Source organism: Mus caroli, unplaced genomic scaffold (genome assembly GCF_978045245.1).
Source record: "Mus caroli unplaced genomic scaffold, Mus_caroli_1 scaffold_2, whole genome shotgun sequence".
Taxonomy (NCBI): domain Eukaryota; kingdom Metazoa; phylum Chordata; class Mammalia; order Rodentia; family Muridae; genus Mus; species Mus caroli.
The window spans coordinates 35,696,770-35,720,299 of record NW_028227257.1 but is presented as its reverse complement, the minus strand read 5'-3'; the positions used below and the strand labels follow the sequence as shown (position 1 = coordinate 35,720,299).

The 23,530-nt window shown below is 43.4% G+C and overlaps 1 protein-coding gene, 2 non-coding genes and 1 pseudogene across 3 annotated transcripts in view; all 4 read right to left on the bottom strand.

Moving 5' to 3' along the window:
• Positions 1-7,291: 7,291 nt before the first annotated feature.
• Positions 7,292-23,530, bottom strand: part of Snx5 (sorting nexin 5) — a 19,412-nt gene continuing 3,173 nt past the window's right edge. Inside the window, exons 3-14 of the mRNA XM_021152664.3 lie at positions 17,578-17,682; positions 16,322-16,432; positions 15,726-15,847; positions 14,501-14,624; positions 13,787-13,882; positions 11,790-11,895; positions 11,630-11,705; positions 11,160-11,199; positions 10,979-11,065; positions 9,924-10,083; positions 8,779-8,864; positions 7,292-7,984 (exon numbers count right to left, since the gene is read on the bottom strand). Of these exons, the coding sequence (XP_021008323.1) occupies positions 7,934-7,984; positions 8,779-8,864; positions 9,924-10,083; positions 10,979-11,065; positions 11,160-11,199; positions 11,630-11,705; positions 11,790-11,895; positions 13,787-13,882; positions 14,501-14,624; positions 15,726-15,847; positions 16,322-16,432; positions 17,578-17,682 (1,164 nt within the window). The 3' untranslated portion in view covers positions 7,292-7,933. The remainder of the gene's footprint in view (positions 7,985-8,778; positions 8,865-9,923; positions 10,084-10,978; positions 11,066-11,159; positions 11,200-11,629; positions 11,706-11,789; positions 11,896-13,786; positions 13,883-14,500; positions 14,625-15,725; positions 15,848-16,321; positions 16,433-17,577; positions 17,683-23,530) is intronic.
• On the bottom strand, positions 16,441-17,537 carry LOC147005791 (large ribosomal subunit protein uL16-like; annotated as a pseudogene).
• LOC115030454 (small nucleolar RNA SNORA70) lies at positions 17,177-17,311 on the bottom strand. Its single transcript, XR_003836050.1, has one exon. It is a non-coding gene; the product is annotated as a small nucleolar RNA SNORA70 (small nucleolar RNA).
• LOC115030531 (small nucleolar RNA SNORD17) lies at positions 21,569-21,806 on the bottom strand. The gene has a single exon (XR_003836114.1). It is a non-coding gene; the product is annotated as a small nucleolar RNA SNORD17 (small nucleolar RNA).

Here is a 23,530-nt window from a genome sequence, read left to right as displayed (position 1 = left end):
TCTCCCTTGCTCTCTTAAAGCCCTGCCCATCTTCTTCCAGGATAGGCACTAGCCTAGCCTAGCCCTGCTGGAACTGAGTGTTCACATGGGGCAGCCATGGCCACCTCAGAGGCCACTCTCTACCAACAAGGCCAGCAGCCCTGAAGTCATAATGGCATGAGCTTAGCTACTAGAAATTTCCAGGCCGGGCAGTGGTGGTGCACGCCTTTAATCTCAGCACTTGGGAGGCAGAGGCAGGTAGGCGGATTTCTGAGTTTGAGGCCAGCCTGGTCTACAGAGTGAGTTCCAGGACAGCCAGGGCTACACAGAGAAACCCTGTCTCGAAAAACCAAAAAAAGAAAAAAAGAAAAAAGAAAGAGAAATTTCCAGTACAACACAGCAAATGAAAGAAACTGTGATATGCCTCTCAGAATATGGAAGACCTGAAGGCAAAATGCAGGCAAGGTCTCTGCCTTCTCATTGCCTTCAAGGGAGGGAAGGTTTATTTCAGCTCAGGCTCTTGGAGGGTTCAACCCTACCTCCTAGTCTCTTCCCTCCTCAATCTATAGACAGGTATTTTACGGAGCATCTTACTTACAGTGTCTTTCCAACTCCCCAGGGAGGAGAGTTCAGTCTGAGGATTTTCATCTCAAGATCTGCATCGAGGCCTGACCTGTCCCTAATATAGGAGACACAGAGCCCTCCCCCAGAATCAGGAGCCTCAGGCACCCCCAGCTCCTGAGCACACCAACTTTGATGCTGTTTTACGTAGAGAAGCTAAAAGGAAGGAAAAGGGCTTTAGCCTCAGGTGGCGGCCTCCTCTCAGACCCGGTGAGGCCAAGGCTAAGGCGTCTGGATGCAAGGAAGAGCAGAATCTCACTCGCTTCTGGGGCTCCTCTCTTCTCAGTGTCAGAGGTCGCCAGGTTTTACATTATATGCCACCAGTTATCACTACTGAAGATAGCTCAGATGTACGGTTGCCCTGGAAACTGCTGCTTACATCATCATCCAGAATTTGGAGGGAGCCCATCTACCCTTGGGCACGAGCAGGACCCAGCAAGTGAGCTTTTGACCTCAGAGGCCCCAAACTCCACCCCAAAAGACCTAAGGCATCATTTTCTGAACTCACACCCTTTGAAGACTGCCTGTCCACACACGTGCAGCCTGTCCCATTTTTCTCATCTTTGCCTGCTTTAGCCCACCATTTATATAAATGAACTCTCCCCTCATCAACTTTTCTTGAGAGAAAGCAGGTAGGATTTGTCTTTCTGAGTCTGGTTTATTTTGCCTGATACAATGATCTCCAGTTCTTGGGCTTTTTGTTTTTTCCACATGGGATCTGAGGATCAAACTAAGTTTGGTTCTCATGGTGACAAGTTAATTTAACAGCAGAAATGTCTTCCCAGTAACCCTTATGCTCCATAGCACCAGTCTGTCTGTCTGTCTGTCTGTCTCTCTCTCACACACACACATACACACAGGTTAAGTGGTCAACTTGCCCCCAAAACATTTTGCTATCTATCATTCTGAAATTAAGTCCTTCATAAATGGACCAACGTTACATGGCTATATTCAAGCCCCCTGAATAGAATGTTTGTTTGTATTGGACTACCTCTCGGGCTCGCCACAACTGGCTATAGCTCCCCAGCTTTTACATCTTGGCTGTTCATGTTCTGGCTTAGTATTCAACAGATGCAGTCCAGTGTATTCTATGCCAGTATAATGCCCACACCTCCCTCATTAAACCTTACTGGGGTGGCAGCCATGGCTACAGCTTCTTCTCTGTGTATTAGTGTTTTGTCTGTACATATGTCTGAACTCCACATGTGTGCTTGGTGCCTGGTGTCCATAGAGGCTGAAAAAGGGTGTCAGGTCCCCTGGATCTGTAGTTAACAGTTGTGAACTGTGCTGTAGGTGTTAGGAATCCAAACCCAGGTCCTCTGGAAGAACATAGTGCCCTTAACCACTGAAGCATCTCTTCAGCCACAGCTGAGGCTTCTTGTGGACCAACTCCTATTAAATTCACAGCTCATCATTGAGACAGATATACCTACACTCCCACCTGAAACAGGACCAGTGTCCCAAGTACTTCTCAGCAAGTAGGGACCAGACCCTTCACACCCTGGCACTCTTTCTGTACTTAGAATATATAGAAAGGGACAAATTGCACATGGCTCACTGATGTCAGGGAAAGAAGCAGTGACAGGAAGTCTAGATGATATGAACACTGAACCCTTCACAGAATCCTATTCTTCGGGAGCCACGACAAAGGCACGGGAAACACCGTGTAGAAAATAAATACTAAACCACAATGGGAAGGCAGCAAGACAAGAAAGGGCAGACTCCAGAGCCAGAATCCCCACACACAGCTCTGGATAGCTCACTTTCTGCTCCCTCCAAGGAAACCCCTTTCCGACCCTGTGTACTTCCTCAAGAAGTATTTAAAAACGTACTCAGAGGAGCCGAGGACCTGGCTCAGTGGTAAAGTGTTCTCGCCTAGTATGTGTGAGCAGGTACTTAGAACACTGCGGTCTCCTGCTCTTAAACACTGCTCTTATGGGCTCTGCAAACCAGCCTCTCCCCTTGGGCAGCTGGCAGCAGGAAAGCTGACCAATCAGGCCAGAGAGCAGCTTCTCGGTGGGAAGAGGCAGCTGAGGAAGCAATGAAATTAGAGACCAGCGCTGTAAATTACAGAAGTGAAACTGCAGGCCGGGAGCCTTTCATTAACTCAACCTGCTGGGAAGAGGCCCAGCTAAGGAGAAAACCAAGGAAAAGGCTATTATATTCCTGGGAAAGAGGGGAGATGATTGGGAGTCCCATCAAAGCCTAAGGGTCCATACCTGTCTGTTCAGGTCCTGTCCCTTACTGACTGACTCCAAGGGAGAGTCCTAGATGTAGCTGGGATCTTGGGTCCTGGGACCTAGTCTCTCCACCTCATCTTCCTCAGCTGCAAAGTGAAGCTGGCCTATCCCAACTCGTTGGAAGTGACACACTGAATGAACCAAGTAGTCTCAGCCTTGACTTTAGCTCACAAGAACATGCATATCTCTTATACTATCAACCCTGCAGACACACTGGTGCCCATCTGTAATCCCAGCACTGGGAGAGAAGGTAGAAGCCTGCTTGGGCTACAAAGCAAAACTCTGGCTCAAAACCCACCAAATTATAAACAATAAAATACCAATACCCAGGCTGTCTCCACTCCCACTGAAATCTAGGTCTTTAAGGATGGGAAGGGTTGGAGGCCCTGATGCATGAGGGGCCTTAGGAACCTGAGACTGTGGTGAATATGGAATGTGGGTGGGGCCAACAGCAGGGACAGTGTTGAGAGCTTCCAGTTCCACTTGCTGAGTATAAGCCACTGAGCGGCAGGTGGCTGAAACCAGCACCGTTTCATTATGTCAAGCCCATCTGGACAGAGGCCAGATAGGGCTGAGTGGAATGGTCTAGCTATGTCACTCAATGCTAGGGGCTTTAGTTAGGAAAATACAAACAGCCCAGGATTTCAGTGCGCCTGGATCTGGCACTGGGAACATAGCTCAATGGTTGGGCATATAATCAACAAGCATAAGGTCCTGGATTTCTAATCCCTAGTGAACACATATATATGCATGGTTATGCATGTGCACATGCCCACACACAGTGCACATGTGCCCCTAAATTAAGATGTAAATTAAGTTTAAAAAATGAACTTTAAACTTCTGTTCCTCAACTGGTGCTGGCGGTGCACACCTTAAATCCCAGCACTCGGGAGGTAGAGGCAGGTGGATTTCGAGGCCAGCCTGTTCTACAAAGTTCCAGGACAGCCAGGACTATACAGAGAAACGCTGTCTCGAAAAAAACAAAACTTCCATTCCTCAATTGCATTAGCTACCTTTCAAGTCCTCAGCATAGAACTGCCAGACTCAAATAAAACATACATGATTCCCAGCAAAAATTCAAATCTCAGATCAAAGAAACAGTATTACTGTCAAATACTACATGGGAAATGCTTAAGAAAAATCTGGCTATTAGCTAAAAGTCAAGATTGGCAGTGTTTTGTATTTTACCCAAACCCCAGCATTCCCTCTTACAGCACGGGACTCTGCTATGGGGACCTCAAGAGGACTTGAAGCTGGGACTCAGCAGGAGACAGGCCTTCCCCATCTGTGGCCGGCTCCCCACTGAACTGCAGCTGGGCTCCATGAGGAAGTAACCCTAAAACATGGTTTCCTCTGCTCTGTACTTGGGAGTTGTCACTCAGTACCACCCCTTCATAGCTGGCACTCATGTCCCTAGAACAGAGCCAGATTGAACGGAGCCCTAGGCTAAGCTGAAATCAGACTCCAGCCAATGTTGGTGAAGATCTATGACCTCACTTCCCTTTTAGCTCAGCCCAACAAGAGCCCTTCCGAGTAGCAGGTGCCCCCAGCTCTCGTCCCTAACAAGTGACAGGCAGTCTCATTCCTCCTATTCTGGGATTCACTGCAAGCTAGCAGTCTTCTGCAGGACTCAAGGAACAGGCCACAGTCAGCTGCACCCAACTCTGCACACAGCCTATGTACACACACTCTCATTGGCTCCTTCCCTGTCTCTACAGGATACTTTTCAGGAATCTATTCTTGCCACACTTTCTGCTCCATCTCTCATATCCCAGCCAGAATCCTTATACAATCAACAAATCCAAGGAGCCCTGAGGCCCTGTGGTGACTGCAGCTGGATTCAGCTGGACACACAAAAAAAGCTGGCTCCAGATTGCTCTAAATTGCTTTGCAGGACCCTCCCTGAAGCAGAACAAGGCAGATAGGAAGTAGGAACTACACTCACTAGCCGGGCGATGGTGATGCACACCTTTAATCCCAGCACTCGGGAGGCAGAGGCTGGTGGATTTGAGTTCCAGGCCAGCCAGGGCTACACAGAGAAACCCTGTCTCAAGAAAAAAAAAAAAAAAAAAGACAGACAGACTACACTAAGAACTACCAGTAGCTTAGGGCCTGGGTCACTGACAGTCTGACCTGGCAGCAGTTTGCATTCGCTGCTTTGGACTTTGCCTTGTTTTGGGGCTATCCATCGGGAGTACAAATTAGAACGTGAGACAAGCTGCAGTCAACAGTCCTAACAAGTGGCCATCCGTCCAGTGTCAGCAAAACATGTCAGGAGGAAACCTCTCAAAGAGATGCCCTGTCCCATTCATCAGACAAACTACTGCTCATGGGCAAGAGCTGAAAAACAATCAGAACTATCCTTTGCACAAAACCTAAACATTCCAACAGTACTCAACAAAGTTTAAAGGTTTGAAAGAAGGCAGAAAAATCTGTTCAAAAGAGCTTCTGGGAAAGCCCAGGGCCGTTCAGTATACCAAACCCACAGCTGGAAGAAATCCAACATCCTAAGTTGTTTTTTTTTTTTTTTTTTGACCTGTGTGTGACACACAGAGCCAGGCCCACTCACTAATATTCAAAAATAATTTCCTAGGCCCCTGGAAATATCCCAGGGAGTACTCCATGGGGAAAAGGGCAGAAGCAGAGCTCACTGGACTGGTTTGTAACAACACCCTAGGGTGTGATCCTCAACCTTCTCTCAAGGCACTTTCTATTCAGTTGGAAACCAGAAACTAGCCCCCAAAGGGAAAAGAAGCCTGGAGATATTTGACTGTTATGCTGTTCCAGTCATATATGTAATACAAATATGTATCTCAGCTATCCAAATCTGCAGGGAACATTGGGCAGCCCAGCCAGACATAGCCATGTATTGAGGTACACTAGGTGGAGGTGAGAATGTCCCAGACATAGCCATGTATTGAGGTACACTAGGTGGAGGTGAGAATGTCCCAGACATAGCCATGTATTGAGGTACACTAGGTAGAGGTGAGAATGTCCCTGGCCCTCATTTTCAGCTCTGCTTCTCAGACAGGTCGCAAGTCATGGCTTTGAACAAGTATTACCTCCCAGCTGCTGGATGAGTTACAGAACACAAGGGCCTCAACCAGGAAGGCTCTTGACTAGGAACTAGGCTTCCTACTCTAATGGTACTAGAGATGATTAGGTCATTTTTCCTGTTATGATTGACATCTTAGCTAAATGACCTGAAGAACTTTGCAGGCCAAGACCGCTGTTTTGAACTAGGCTCTGCCTGTTTTTCCTCTACTGAAAATACCTTTCAATGGATATCCCACTCTACAGAAGACCCAGTTATCTCAGTCTCCAACAGTGAGACAGGGAGACTAACACAGAACTTACAGGGTGGAACAAGATTCACCATTTTTAGTTTGCTACTCAAGATCAGTCTGGTCTGGAACTGGGATACAAGGTGCCTCACGAGGGTGCTGCACACTTCAGCTCAATGGTCTAGCCCCTAGGGGTCTATAGTCTTGTTCACGGTTGGAAATATAGAACTTGGACACTGTGGACAAATGAAAGGACGCAACTTTCCCAGGGATACCACTTGGGATCATACCCCAAGAAGCCCACCTTTAAAGCCTCTTCCCTGCTTACACCACTTTGTGATGAGTTTCAGAGTTTCCCAAGCGCTCAGGAAGCCTTACTCTGAAGCCAGCAGAATTATGTTGACATCCTGTGAGAACCCACCCAATGGCAGCCTCAATAGTATCGGTATACTAAGGGTTCCCTTTCAATCTGTGCCTGCTGGGACCAACCAAGGAACGCTGCATAAACAAGTCTACCTACAACTGTGCAAGGGTTCAACCAACTAATAAGCTTCAGGTGGCTGCATTCCAGGCAGGAGGTAGATAGAACTAAGAACCTTACATGCAACAACCAATCTTGACGGAGGAAGGCCAATACTCACATAGGTATGATCACGTAATCATGTGGCTCTAGTCCAGGTACCCACTACCACTGAAATGTTGTGAGTGCCATTGTGAGCAGTCTAGGAGTGACAGGTAAGAAAAGAGCCAGAAACCAGACTTTGTTGTGAAATCTTTGTTTAAATAAATCCAGACTCCCATCAATTTGTGCTATGGAATCAATACAAACAAACCAGTTTAGGTAGGACCCATCCCCCAAGTATTCATATACAGCAAACAGAGCCAAGCCTCAGTCTTCAAACCTGAGACTGAGCCAGCTATGTTGGTATACCATAACTACAGAACTCCAGAGGCTGTAAAGCTGAGGCAGTGGAGTCCTGGGTTCAGAGCCAAATCCTGTTTCAAAGGAATACTGAGGGCTGAACACTGTCAATGGTTTGCACAAAGCCCTGGCTCAATCCCAAAGATGTGAGTAAAGGTTACAAGAGGGCAGCTAATGAATCTTTTCCACCTGTGGAACTGCCAGCATTCTTGAGGTCTAGTTTTCTACAAAAACACTCCATATGGTAACATGGATTATCTTTATTATATACTTTATAAAAACATCCAAAGCACAAACACACATGCCCCACCATCAGGGAGTGTCAGAACTCTAGATTCTCCTTTTCTCTCAAGTATTTATATCCCAGTTACAAAAATGGAGCTGTAAAGGATGTAAAAAGACATGAGATCTTGCTTGTTATTGTACAAGCATCTGAAGTGATCTTGACAAGAGGGAGCAAAATCTACCTAAATAAAGAGTGTCTGCCACATGCCCACAAGCAGTCACTGTTTGTTGTAATTCACACCTGACATGTCTGTAGGAGCAGACATAGGAAATGGAGACAGACATGGGCCAGGCTATTGCTTCTCATTTCCAGAAGGCACACATCTCCATACCATTTATTAGTAATTCCTGACAGTCTATAGGAGAATCTGTTAGATTCTACCTACTTTGAGGTATTAAATGCATAAGAAAAGGATTAGTTATGTCCAAGTAACATGCAATGAAAATATCTTTAAACCAACATGGTTAAGTGTTAAGATTTTTAGAAATCAAAATATTTATTCACATGATTTTAAACTAGTCAAAGCTATTTCTTTTGCAGTAATGATTTAAGTGCAAGTGATGCTGGCTTTCACATTGGTGTCCTTCAGAGTAAAGGCAGGTCAGTTGTTCTTGAATAAGTCAATGCAGCTCTGCAACAGGGAGACGTTGTTCTAAAAGAAGGGGGGGGGGGGAGAAATGAATGAAATAAACCCAGATACAGCTTTATCATGAACTCTGAATCTGAAGTGACCAAACCAAGCTGACACTCTCCTCCATGAACCTCTAAGTTACAACTACCTAGCACCACCCACATTCTGCTAGTCAGAGGGCTCCAGGCTAAAAAGCCGGAGGCCTCTCCTTCTACAGCACCCCAATCCCAAATTGCCCTAAACACTTTGTTCTGTAATGTTGAAAACTGAGGCAGACTTGATGAAGGCCTGTCCAGGTTGCTGCAGACTAACAATATTCTGAATAGGCTAGTAACTGCCAAAGACCCTTCCATGGATTGCTGTTACTAGAAAACCAAACCTATGTACTACACTGAGAACCCTTAAGCACAGGCATCAAATTCTTAATCCACTGTTCAACTAAGAACCAAACATGTGCCATTTCTTTGCTGAGTCACCGCTAAGTTTGCACCACAGGCAATGAATGGAATTTTAGGTTTTTTACTTAGTCCTAACACTAATCAGGCAGAAGTAGGTCTCTGTGAGTTCCACATCCACTGCTAAAGCTACAAAGCAAGTTTTAAGACACCAGAGCTATAGTTAAGATGTCTCAAAAACAAACAGACAAAAAAACCCAATCTGAAATGCCCTCCTCCTTAGGATACATGATTGTCTTCAAACTTCTCCTGCATTAGCCTTCAGCACTACCACACACCAAGGTTCATTAGAGATTACTAACAAAAACCAAAGCAAGATCTTGAGAAAGTGGTCTGTCAGGCCTGTAAGAATCAACTTACTCTGGCATGCTTTATTTCCAGTTCAGACATTTCGATCAGGTTCTTTCGAAATGCTGCTACTCTCTTCCGTTTGAAGTTTATCAGCTCTATGAGAATAAAGAGTTAAAATTTACCAAACTATAAGAAATTTTAATTTTCCCACACATTACAGCATCCAAATACCCCTATCACAAATGACCTCCAGACCTAATGCCAGTCAATATACACTACACACATGTCATACACATTGCCTGTATGTGGGCCACACCACTCAATCACACACCTTGGGTCAGAGAACTGGTAGCTCAAGATTGCCCAAAGTTGGAGTACTCACTATAGCTGGCAGGATTACAGATACATGGCTTCTCTTTCTTTCTCTCTTTCTTTCTAAAGGCACGGTTTCTCTGTATAGCCCCAGCTGTCCTCGAACTCAGAAATCCACCTGCCTCTGTCTCCCAAGTGCTGGGATTAAAGGTTTGTGCCACTGCTTGGCGAAAAAACTATGTTTTCTTATAAAAACTTGAGGGTAAGAATCAAGTCCACTGTCCTATTATAATTACATTTATATGAGGAAATACAATAATATTTGTACTGGGTTTGTTTCATGCCCACCCAAGCCAAGATACATGAGATCCTCCCAGGAAAAGACAATACCTCACATTCCAGCCTTTGACATTGCTGGTGAACTCCTAGTTAATTCAGACCAGGATCTCATCTGGGAAGCATGCTAACCAACGATCCCACTTCTGTATCACTGATTTCTTTCAGATAACCCAATACTATCTGATATTGAGGCATGAACTCTCTTCTACCTCCCACACGTTCATGGTGATAACTCTAATATACTCCTATAGCTTCTTTCCAATAACCAGTGTCCTTTCACAGTGACCTAATTATTGTGTGCATGTACTGTGTCTGCATGCATGCATTTATGTGCTTACATCCCTATCATGAAGAGGCGTCACCTGAAGCCTGGTGATAAGCTGATTCTCCAGCCCCTCCCCAAACTAACAGTTGAGTTTTCTTTAGTGTTACCATTTATCTTCCTAGCTAGGGAAGCTGTTTATTAGAGCTCTAACCCCAGCCCTATGGGGAGGGGGCTTACTTCTGATAATTACTATTATTTTTTTCCCAAGTGAAAACTAGATACAGAAGAAACGCTCAACCTTCTTTTGCAGATTCAGAAAGCTGTTCAAACTTCTGGCAGCATTCCTGCTGATGAGTCTCTGCCAACTTGACATCTTTGCTTTTCAACCGGGCCTTGTCCAAAGCTTTGTTTGAATTCTCATAGTCAATTAGGGCTTTGGTACGTCTATACAGGAGATCCTGGAAAGATTAACAATCATGATGTAAAAAAATCTCCAAAGAAATAATCATATCTGAAAAGCATATATATGCATGTGTCTCTATAGCGTGCATGCAAAAGTCTAGAAAGCGTCCAGTGTCAACATTTTGAAAAAATGGCAAGCCGCTAGCCCATTTCTCTATCTTGCATAAAGATTTTATTTTCCTAACTATGTGGACATAACTGCACACATGAGTCTGGAGGTACAGGCCACCTGATGTGGGATACAGGATATTAAACTGCTAGGCCATCGCTCTAGCCCTTTACCCAGCATAATCTTATGCTGATATAGCTTATTAATATTGTACTTGCCTAGCATGTTCTAGGTCTGATCCCAAGCAGCAGGGCAGAAGGGGGGACAATGAGGCTATTTAGTTTCTGATGTTTTGAAGATCATTTCCATAATCATTATATAAAATATCACACGTAAAAATTTCCTTCTAGTTGAATCAGTAATTGAAGATATTTCAGAAAATCAAACAGCATATCAAACATGTTTATTTACTGCTGACTGAGTTAGGGAGAATGCCACTGAGCCATGACCTAGAGGAACACCCATGACCAAGAGCCTGCCCCATGAATCCCACTTTTGGAAATTAGTATCTAACTTGAATTATGTCTAACATAACACAAAACCTAGAATTTCAGAGATCCAGGCCAGTGAGGCCCCATTTTACAAGGGAGTAAAATGCATGGCACTGAAAGAAAAATCCACAAGGTTAGTTGTTCTCAGGTCTTCACATATCAACACAAACACTGAAAACAAGTGTACCTCAAACATTCCTCTCAAACCCAGAGGAATTATCTTAAGCAGTCAATTTCTGGTTATGGCAAGATGAACTAGTGCTGCTAAGGGCTAAATAATTCCTACCTTACCTTTGCAGCCTCTATGTTGAGCATGTAGTATCGGAGGAGCTCTGTCAGTTTTAAGTCTTCATCTGATGAGACTCGACCTTCCACTTTCTATTTTAAATAAATAAAGGTCACCAGTTATCACCCAGGCAGAAATCTATGCACCTTAACTAAATGGTACCAAGACCAACACAAAACTTCTTACCCTAAGTTTTTCAAATAGCTCTGCAACTTTCAACAGGTACCTGAAAGTATACAGAAGGTCACAGTTCAACGTCTTAGCTCTCTAGGATATATAAACTTATTATAAATCTTAAGACTTGATTCTCGGGCGGTGGTGGCGCACGCATTTAATCCCAGCACTTGGGAGGCAGAGGCAGGTGGATTTTTGAGTTTGAGGACAGCCTGGTCTACACAAAGTGAGTTCCAGGACAGCCAGAACTATACAGAGAAACCCTGCCTCAAAAAAACACCAAAAAGTCTTGACTCTCCTGCCTCCTGGGTGCTGGAAGTGCATGCATGCAGGCAAGTGATGCTGCCACCAGGGCTTTGCAAACGCTAGTAATTTTTAGTGAGAAGATGGGGATGAGGAAGGATCAATGGGCTGAACTAAGGGCCTTGCATAAACTAAGGCAGCACTCTGCTTAACTACCACCTCAGCCACCCAAGACGTACTTTTTGATGACTGTGGGTTCTTCTAAGGCCAGGCTATGCAAGCAGGCTGCAGTGTGGATATAGTCGTCAGCAACATCTGGAGAAACAAACAGATTTTCATCTGAGCAGAACAGGCACACATCAGAGCTGTGTAAGTAACCAAATGGGTAAAGATATTTACTTTTGTGAGATCTGGTCATTTTGTCTGCTTTAGCACAGGAATCCTTGATCCTGTTGTAATAGTTAATAAGGAAATTCTTCTCTTGCTCAAAGAAGTCATCCACCTCCTAAAAAGAAGGGGAAAGAACCAATGTCAAGGATAGGAACATGTATAGTGCTAGAGAAAACACAGGCAATCTGGCACATTCGTGGCTGAGGTGGTGACTAAAGAATCGAGTCTATCTTGAGAACCTGCCTCCAAACCAAACAAAATGGTCACCTAATTTTAACCAGTACAGACTAGATTATCCTGACACTTAATATTTGTAATTCTCAAGACTGATAAAAACAATCAGCTACTAACAGACTAAATCAGCACAGAATCATTTATGAATGGCAAGTAAATACTGACATCTTCCACAAGTGCATTTGTCAGGTGGGACACTGCCACATCGACCTAGCCTTGATATCATGTGTGTCCCTGGGCTTGGTTTTTATTTTAATTTGGCTGACTACAGACTAACAATATGGGCAACTCCTGGTAAGCTTTTGCCAATAGCAACAGACCCACAATGCATACACACAAAACCCACAGTATGCCTAAGAAACACCATTTCTTTTTTGTTTTTTTGTTTTGTTTTTTTTAAGACAGGGTTTCTCTGTATAGCCCTGGCTGTCTGGAACTCACTCTGTAGACCAGGCTGGCCTTGAACTCAGAAATCTACCTGCCTCTGCCTCCCAAGTGCTGGGATTAAAGGCCATCTTCTCACTAAAAATTACCAGCGTTTGCAAAGCCTTGGTGGCAGCATTACTTGCCTGCACGCACTTCTACCACCCAGGAGGCAGGAGAGTCAAGTCTCTTTTTTTTTTTTTTTTGATTTTTTGAGACAGGGTTTCTCTGTATAGTCCTGGCTGTCCTGGAACTCACTTTGTAGACCAGGCTGTCCTCAAACTCAGAAATCCACCTGCCTCTGCCTCCCAAGTGCTGGGATTAAAGGCATGCGCCACCACTGTCTGGCTAGAAACACCATTTCTGACCTTCCCTTTCTACTTAACACCCATATTCTGGGCTTCCCTAATGAAGTCCTAGAGAGGCAAAGCCAGATACTAGATAGTTGCCAAAACCATTATTTTTTTTTTTTTTTTTTGGTTTTTTTCGAGACAGGGTTTCTCTGTATAGCCCTGGCTGTCCTGGAACTCACTTTGTAGACCAGGCTGGCCTCGAACTCAGAAATCCGCCTGCCTCTGCCTCCCGAGTACTGGGATTAAAGGCGTGCGCCACCACGCCCGGCTACCATTATTTACAAAGAACCAGGAAGGCATTGAATTAAGTGAGCAAGGGCCTTTTTTCTCATTATCTGCTAGAACAGCTCTGCCCATTCTTCAATAAAAGCCAAGCAGACAATATTAACTTCAATCTTAACACAATCTAAAAAACAATTCTTCAGTATAACTCTTAGCCCTATGAAACCATGCTTTTCTTTTCTACAAATATGCAACCTACATCCTTAAAAACAAAGAGACTCAAGGACCACCCCCAACCGACAAAAAAATATTCCTTATCAAAGTATTCAGGACAGGGCCTGGTGAGATGGCTCAGCGTGTAAGACTGCTCTTCTGAAGGTCCTGAGTTCAAATCCTAGCAACCACATGGTGGCTCACAACCATCTGTAATGAGATCTGATGCCCCCTTCTGGTGTGCCTGAAGACAGCTACAGTGTACTCATATACATAAATAAATCTTAAAAAAATATTCAGGACAGAACTGAAAGTTAAATTTGCTGTGTATTTGATCCCAGCACATTCTAGGCAGAGGCAGGTGAAGCTGGAGTTCAAGGCCACTCTATCTATTAAAAAAAAAAGTCATTCCAGGAGCTACAGGGAAGCCCTGCCTTGACAAAGTGGAAGCAGAGAAAAGCAACCATTTCCTAAGACTTGTAACACCTGTTTACTCCCCCTGGAAGAAAACCTGCCCATTCCCAGGAAATCAGGAGTTTTCTGAAACTGCCCACACCTTACCTTAACTCCAGAAAAAAGGACCTCATCAGCGCTCTTCACCACACTTTTAAAAAAGCCTCCAAACATCTCCTTGGTATTCTTCCGTCTAACACTTAGCTAAAGGAAGGAAATTCCAACATCGGTTTCTGTTAGCATCTTTTAGTTGAGTAATCACACAAGTAACATTTTTACTATCATGAATACACGAGGTACTTTAACCCAGCCTTCAATCAGGAAGTCTAAAATTAAGTAGCTAAATACAGATAATATTTCCAACGGCTAGGTCGACACTGAATCATGGTGGCACCAAGTCCCAGAGGTTTTTCCAATTCTCTGAAGAGCTACTGCTTTGCAGTGTCTCATCATGTAGCCCTAGCTGTCCTAGAACTCATTATGTAGACTGGCCTCCAACTCACAGAAATATGCTTAGGTTAAGGGTTTGTAGAAGTCAGGGCTTGCTTCATATATGAAAAGGCATGTTTAAGAAAAGAACCGAAACCCTGAAATAAAGGTACATAATATATATTTCCATTCCTTCCAACAAATTAAACAGAAGGAAGAAAATTAGTTTGGGGTGGGGGTGTCAATGTTCTTTCATCAATTGTTTCAATTGAAAGTGAACTCTAATGGATCTAAAGAGGAAGAGAAAGTGTTCTCTCCACCAATTTTTAAATAGTAATTGCAAACAAGAAACTAGTATTGTTTTCAACCATGAAAATAGAAAAATTGCCTTACATCCTGATCATATTCCAAGAAAACATGAAAGTTGCGGTCTTTACTGAGAACAGGGTGAGAAGAAAGCCGCTGAAGAAAGACTTCATGGGAGGACACAGTCTTCTTAAAGACAGCGAGATACTCACTGAAAAGACATATGCAAAGAATTCAGCTTGCATTGCTCAATTCCTGCCCAATACAGCTCATTTCCTTATTTAACTCCACTCTACTGCTCAGGTCACTAGGAAAAGCAATACAACTAGATGAGATCTAAACACTGTAATTCAACTTGGTAATTAAATAATGTTAACTGTGGAATGAACCAATGAAGGAAAAAAAGTGCCACTATAACTGAGAGACACCCCCCCCAAGCCTACATGTAATTACTGTTTCTATCAGCAAGGGCAAGATCTTCCTCTTTAAAGGAATGAAGCCATGGGGCTGGAGAGAGTACTGACTGCTCTTCCAGAGGTCCTGAGTTCAATCTGTAACGGGACCCAATGCCCTCTTTTGGTGTGTCTGAAGACAACTCACATAAATAAATTGTTTTTAAAATTTTAAAAAGAAAAAAGCCTCTTTCATTCTCAGGGATATGAGCACACTGTTAGTGCAGGCCTGATCAGCCTCTAAAAGAGGTAGCTGATAACAGCTGACAATAGTGGGAGGGCTCGAGTCAGGTTAAAGAAATCCAAGGGGCACTGCTCTTGCTCTCTGACATATACACACTTAAAAAATTCCATCTATAAACAAAGTTTAAGGAGACAATGTGTATACTATTTCCTCCTAACCTTTCAGACATTTGAATAGCACTATACCATGTTGTTTTGTCTCATAAGTAGCTGAATGTTTTTGTACAATGTTTAAGACGCTGTAATTTGTGATTGTGTGCCCCCTCTTAAGTCATCCGTGTGGTCCATTCAGAACACTTTGTAAACAGCATATGGTACAATCCAGCAACAAAGTTCTAGAAGCACATCACCAACATGTCAAATTCTACAAAATGTAGTTTTAGAAACCAGCACTAGGCAACAAAATTTTTTTTGGGGGGGGGTGGGGGGGAGTCTGAGACAGGGTCTCTTTCTCTCTCTGTGTAGCCGTGGCTGGCCTCAAACTCAGAAATCCATCTGTCTTTGTCTCCTAAGGCATGTGCCACCACTGCCTGGAGGTTACACTTTTAATATCAGGTTTTCCACTCATTTCTTCTGAATATATTTCTCATAAGGGAGAGCTCAAGAAAATTACTTACGCTTCCAGTTCTTGCTTCATCTTGGCAAACTCTTCTTTTGTCATAGATCCTTCCCCTTCTCCCAGTTTCTGCATCTTCTCTCGAGGGCCATCAAAGTCTGGCTTTGTAGGAGCAGGAGGGATCTGTAGCAGAGGCAAGGATTCTGTGAGTACCAGCACTTGGGAGGCAGAGGCAGGTGGATTTCTAAGTTCAAGGCCAGCCTGGTCTACAGAGTGAGTTCCAGGACAGCCGGGGCTGCACAGAGAAACCCTGGGGGTGGGGGGGGACAAACTAGCCAAGAGCTCTGCCAACTGTCTCCTTCACTTGAGTTTCGCTGAGGAATTTTTCTCTATGCTCCAACTACTGAAATTTCCTAGAAATCAATTCTACTGGTGCCTAGGATGGGTGTGAAGGAGACAGTTATGCTCAGTTCATAGCATCCTTGTGCTTACAATCACTGTGAATTCCATCTCCAGGGGATCTGACCTGCAGGCAGCCACACTCACCTTCACATAGACACATATACTTAATTCAAACCATAGCAAAATATATGGTCTCTTTATACAAAAAGGTTAAAAAAAAAAAAAAAGCTTATTTATTTTCTAAAATGAACTCACAATAAGCCCAGCATAATCCGTTGTTTCAGTAAGAGTGTCATGCAGCCACACAAAGTCTTCATGTTGCCTTGTAACAGAAAACTCTGGGCTCTGAAAAGTGGGCAGTGTGGTCTGTAAAGACATACAAAATGGCTTTAAATTTCCTAGATTGCACTATGGGAACATTACACAATCAACAAGACTCAAAGAGTATAGCAATATATGATCTAAAGCCACTAACCTAGGCAGCTTAGACATCCTCATCTCTAGGAAATTCTTTTCCCAAGGCCTTTTGAAGCTTGCTGTATATGAAAGATTATACTAGTAACAGACAAGTTTGAGACCGAACCTCCCCCAGTTTATAAAAACAGAACAGCAAGTACAATGTTTCTACAGTAATAATTCTGGAAATTATCCTTGGCTTCCTTTTCTTTTTTCTTTTCCCCCCGAACTTGATGCAAGATTTATTATTGAACATGATTTAATAGGGTATAGGAGAGCACTGTGGAAGCCTTCAGGAATGCAGGACTCTCCACTTGTCCAGAGGACCATGATTGGGGATATATTGACACCACAGCCATCAGGAATGAGCAGCTTCTCAGCAACTTCTCTGCATTAAACTTGGTGATTGAAGCCCCACTTCTTTGAGATGTGGATCTTCTGGCTGCCAGGGAACTTGAAGTTGGCTCTGCGCAGAGCCGCAATCTCCATCACCTGTTCCTTATTCTGCAACTTGGTTTGGATGTACATGATGACCTGGCCAATGTGAACCTTGGCCACGGTGCCCTGGGGCTTCCCAAAGGCACCAAGCATCCCTGTCTGGAGCCTAGATCAGGGCCAGCATTGTGATCAGAGGCTTGATTACCAACTGCCAGAAAATGTCTCCAAGGTCCCTTGAGGTAACCCATATAGACAATAGGCTACATACACACCAAGGAGGCTGCTGTTTGCAACTATTGCACACCAAAGTCCCATGGGGAAAAGGGGCTTGGTCGGCTTAATTAGCTGCACATTGGCTTCCTTTTCATGCCAGTGATTTACCTCATGTGCAAATGAAAAGCAAAACCATGGAAGTTGACTGTGGCTGCACATTTGCCTGCTGAGGGCTCCATCCCAGCAGAAGGGAACTGAAGCACAACATATATGGAGACTCAAGCAAGACATGTTCTCAGCAGTTTGCCATATTGCCCCTAAAAAGTGACCATTTCAGGTTAAGAAATCTTCCCACACCCTTCTGAAAATGTATCCAACACTAGCAGTCATTTATTGTCACTCACCTTGGTGTGCACTGTAAACTTGACCTTATCTCTCTCACTGAGTGCATCAGGTATGTCGATCTGAAGCGATGGGTCAACATTCAGGTCCACAGACACAGATCTCAACTGAAATACATTTTAATATTAGCTACATATTCAGAAATCATTTCTCACCAGGAGAGGGCAAGCCAGCAAGTGTTCTTCAATGATGTGACCCATGGCGGGCTGGTCACAGGCCAAACCATTCAAAGATCTAAAAGGTCTAACAGGTGCCTTTAGTCCCAGCAAAGATCTGAGAGTTCAAGGTCAGTCAGAGCTAGAAGTCTTCAAAAACCAAACACACAAAATCCCTGCAGACAACCTGTAGCTAAATAACATGCACACCAAAATAGCTATACATATACGACCAATACAGAACCATAAGCCTACCTATAAAACATGAGTTTTTTTTTTTCAATAACCAGAGAATATCAAGAGGCTGGCCATATTTGAAAGCCGGAAGGTCAAGGGATTCTTTAATTACAATTTTGCTTATTACTTCTGACATTTATGGTAAGTAGCCTTCCTTCTGTAAGTTAGTGTTAAGTAGACACAGCCTTTAAAAACTAACATACAAACTGCAAAGACAAACTGGCCACTCTATCTTTCCTGTTACAGTCAGACTCTTAGGATAGGAATAAAGCCAAAAGTCAGGCTTTAGAAATGTTAGCATTGGGCTGGAGAGATGGCTCAGTGGTTAAGAGCACCGACTTGCTCTTCCAACAAATCTCAGTAACCACAGGATGGCTCACAACCATCTCGTAATGAGATCTGATGCCCTCTTCTGGGGTATCTGAAGACAGCTACAGTGTACTTACACATAATAAATAAATCTTTAAAAAAAATAAAAGAAATGTTAGCCATCTAGACTGCATTTTCTAGAATTCAGCAATAATGTCCATATTTTTTATGAATACCCATTTCCTTATTAGTTTTTTGTTTTGTTTTACTAGGCAGGGCTTCTCTTGTAACAAACAGTCTTGGCTGTCCTTGAACCTTGTCCTTGATCCACCTGCCTCAGCCATTTGAGCACTGGGATCAAAGGCATGCACCACCTAGCCTAGCTTTTTATTTCCTCATCCTTAACTCACACTGACCACAAAAGGGTAGATACCCTCTACCACTTATATCTGCATCCAGCAGTAAAAAGTTGTGTAATGTTACAATTTCTAAGTCAGCACTTATATCCTTATCCTGGAATCACCAAGTAGGATTAAAACTTCAGCATTCCTGTTTATGCTTAACCAGCAAAACCAACACCCAGTAGTCCAAAGCCATAGAATTTGCTAAATAAACCAGGCCCAAGGATAAAAGGATGGTAGCCTTCCTGCCACCTACTTTCACTCACACATCTCTTAAAGTTATGATACAATTATACCCCTCTGCCCTTCCTCCAAACACTCCTATATACATCTTATTCTTCAAATTCCCAGCCACTCCTTTCATTACTGCTACAGTACCCCCCTAAATACAACTTGCTCTTGACCTCCAGCCCAGGAAGCTCTATCCGAGTTCCTTGTATGTGTACGGGGCTATTTGGTATTGGATAACCAGTTGGTGTTTCCCTCCCAAGAGGAGACTTCTATTCTACTCTCAGCACTCCTTAGTTGCCTGAACTTCTTTGTGCTTTGTGGAGGGTTGAGGCCTCCCAAAATTCCCTCACCCACTTAGCATTGTTCAGATCATGTTTAGGCAGATATGTTAGTGAAATTTCATAGGTCTAGAAGACACAATACCACAGCACACTATTTTGCTGGCTCTTACAGTCTTGCTGCCCCCCCCCCATCTGTAACATCCCCCTGAGCCTTAGCTGTATTGCAGATACAGCTGTGATTGGCCTCCAAACCTCTGCAGTTTGGTTATGATTTTTATCTATTGCATGAGGGGTGAGAGCTACACATACCTGTGGTTATATATATAAGAACAAATATTTAGAATGTAGTTAAGTATCAGTTGTAGGTTTTCCTCAGATTCATGACTTCACTATTCCTGTGTAGGTTTTCAGTTAGCAAGCACTGTTTCCTTCTCCAGGGAATTCATGACCAAGTAGGGATATTGACTGCTCTCCTCCTTTGGAAACTTGCAGGGTACCATGAAAGCTTGTCCTCAAAGGTCTTACCGGTCATTTCCAGTGAAGGAGACCTCTGGGCCCAGTGTCTGAAGGGCATGGTATCTTCAGCAGTAGTACAAATTTACCTTCCACCTCTAGAGCAACCAAGAGCAATGCCAATAGTCTATAATGTCTCTAGGAGTCTTGGACCACCCTAACTAACCCCTCAAAGGTTTGAAACAAGCTTCTCATGCCTGGTGTTGAGGTTTTTTTGTTTTTTAGACTCTGGAGAATACTGCCGGCTCAGATAGCCATAAATCTTTTAAAGAATAATTTTAGTATCATGCATATGTCCTTTTGTTGCTGAGGCCAGATCAGATCCCTGGAGCTGGTGTCAAAGGCATGAGCTATTGGTGTGGGTGATGGAAACTTAACTGCTAGATTATCAAAGAGCAGCAAGCACTGTTTTCCAGGCTGAGTCAGCCCCTTTCCTTGAGTCTTGAAGCACACGGAGTAACTGGCTGGCTATTACCTCACAGTGAGGGGTTTAGGATTGCTGATTATGTTTTGAGGAAGGCCTCTATACTTGCTACATAAACCAGGCTGGCTTTTAATTAATCATTGTTTCTTGAGAAAGTAACTTTAAAACTTTGTGCAAAAGGGGCATGCAGGAACACACACAACCTATGTCTAAAACCTCAACACTTAAAGAGGCTGTGTGGCAGAAGACCAGGAATGAGGCCAGCCAGGACCAAGTAGACAAAATGTTTTAAAAGGTATGATTTCAAAACCTCAAAACACAGGAACACCAAAACTAAGACACAGGAACTGCTTACACTGTCACAGTTCTTACAAGTTCTGCTTTAGACTAGTGCCATATAGTCAAAGTGCATTGGTCACCTAGTCCCATTTTACAGTGTTAAGCCATACAGAGCGGGGCAGTGGTGGCATTCCTTTAATCCCAGCACCCAGGAAGACAGGCAGATTTCTGGAGTTTGGGGCCAGCCTGGTCTACAGGACAAGTTCCAGGACAAGTGCCCGAGAGAAACCCTGGTGGGAGCAGGGGAACACGTATAAAATGGCAGTCCCTATTATTTCTATTTGGTCACTTCAAAGAAAAAGTAGTTGTTTCTATCTCAATGACTTTTTTCCATTTCTTATTCCTAATGTAGAAAATATGCTTACCTAGCACATATTAACAAAGAGCCTTCCCTTCAGTTATTCTGTTCACTCCAAGGAGTCCTTTACTGCCTAAGAAACCAACATCTTTGCCAGGGAGAGTTAAGAAACCAAGTTATCTATAAGTGATCTTTCTTCTTTTTTTTTTTTGGTTTTTTTGAGACAGGGTTTCTTTTTTTTTTTGGTTTTTCAAGACAGGGTTTCTCTGTGTAGCCCTGGTTGTCCTGGAACTCACTTTGTAGACCAGGCTGGCCTTTAACTCAGAAATCCGCCTGCCTCTGCCTCCCAAGTGCTGGGATTAAAGGTGTGCGCCACCACTGCCCGGCATGATCTTTCTTCTTAAGAAGCAGACACCTCATAAGTCAGATTTTCTTTCTCTAAAGGAAGTACTCAGATATGAAAGACCTACATGACAGTTATGAAACACATATACTTAGGAATAGTCCTATGAGAAATTCTACTACCATAACCTCTGCTCTTTAAATAAATTCAAATGTTAGTATTAAATCAAATTATCAGTCCTATTGTTTACTCCTATTCCAAAGATAACCAAACTTAAATTCATCTGTATGTATTCTTGGGCAACGTCTGTGTTACTAAAACCTAACAAGCAACTGAGGTATCCACCCACAAGCACTATACCAACTCTCCCTTTAAATGGCTCAACAAGTGGAAGGTGCAAACTCACAATAAATAAATGTAAAAAAATAACCTACGAACAAGGAACTAGAAGGGCTGCAGGAAGTGATCAGATTTGCACCACTCATCTTGGTGAGATGGAACCCAGAGAGGAGCCATCCCTGCTGACACTAGCCATTCTTACCAGTAGTAGCCAGCCAGCACACAAGCAATCCACAATAGAACACTGCAGAGAGCAGGGCTGGCGGCTACTCAGCCCCAAGCTCCCAGAACAGGAACCGAGACTGGGAAGAAGGTCAGAGCAGCGTACTCAGCGAATGGATAAACAGAATCATCATTTCACACGGCTGCAAGCCCAGGTACTATGCTGAATTGCTGCCTTAATCAAGAAATTCTTAGCTATCTGGACTATTTTCAAATAATTGCAAAATATCCCATTTCCCCCTTTAAGACCTTCAATAGCTTACCAGAAAAAAAGGTGCTGGGGGTGGGGGAGTTTCTCCTCCAGAGCCCCCCCCCCCCAGTTCAGCCCTCACTAGTGAGTTTTGATGCCGTCTTCCGGCATGAAGATGTACATGCAGATAGAGCACTCACACACAATCTTTTAAAAAAGCAAATAGGTGTTTGGGCCAGCAAGAAGGCACTTGTGGCCAAGCCTGATTAGATCCCCAGGACCCACATGGGAGAAGACAAACTCCCAAAAGTATCAACACAAACTTAAAAATGAAAACAAAAACCAAGAGGTGGTAATGTGTTGGCAACAAAGTCATTTTAGGAAAATCAGAACAAAAAGAAAATGTTTCCAATCTAGATATTACTTAAGCTTACAACTGTCCTGATGATCCCTTCTGATCCCAAAGAATGAAAACTGTCTTCTCAAAAACCTGAGATAATCACAAGATTGTAATCACATTATCTTTGAATACTTACTTTTTGAAGACACTCAGGTTGCTATCCATAAACTGTCCTCAACTGCTCAAGCAACAGGTTGATAACACAACACAATGTTCAAACAACTCAATTTTAGAAGGGGGGAGAAGTGCTACTATTCTACTAGGCAGCCATGTGCAGTATATCCTTAGTATACTAGGGTTGCAGGGCAGCCACACTCATCAAGTTTAACTCAGACTTTAAACCAATCATTAATCCATTTCTTTTTTCTTTTTGGTTTTCCGAGACAGGGTTTCTCTGTATAGCCCTTGCTGTCCTTGAACTTACTCTGTAGACCAGGCTGGCCTCGAACTCAGAAATCCGCTGCCTCTGCCTCCCAAGCGCTGGGATTAAAGGCATGCGCCCACCACTGCCAGGTCATTAATCCATTCCTAGGTGAGTAGCTTTAACAAAAGGAACTCAAGGTTCCCAAACTCAAAACCTACCACATCACCCAAAGACAGCTGTACTGTTGTTTTAACAGCTACATTAAATGCACAGAACTTGAAGAAACTCACCCTTCATATCTTTTGACAAAGTTCCTCATAATATCTGGACAGGGACAAAGATGCTCAATGTTCAAGCTTAATGTAGCATGTTACTTCCTTTCACAAACTATTAATCACAAATTTAAACCCTTGCAAGCAAATCTCACCCCACCCACCACACCATATTCAAAGGCTGGTTAAACCCCAAGATTCAACTAAGGGTAAATGTGTTTAGTGCAAAGAACATTTGACAATGGTGGCTACTGTCACCTAGAGCAAAACTGTTAGTGGTCTAGTATGGAAAGGACAGGCTCTCAAAAAAGAAAGTGCTCAGGTTTGCTAGAAAGCCTGTCACTTACAAAAATCTCAAATTAGATCTCTATGATCTCACTTAGATCATAGTAAATCAAACCCAGAAAATCCTCTAAGTGGGCAGGCTACTTTCTGCAGCCAAACACTGAATACATCATAACTTGCTCAAGCATTCACAAATGGACACCAAGACATCATGTGCAAGTTGCTGATCCAGAACTAAGGCGTGGGCAGCTTTGAGAAGCCACACTTCCTGAGTCATATGACTACAGTGCAAAACCTCACTGCACACACAAAAAGATAAATTTAGAGTTGCTACATAGAGTACTGATCAAAG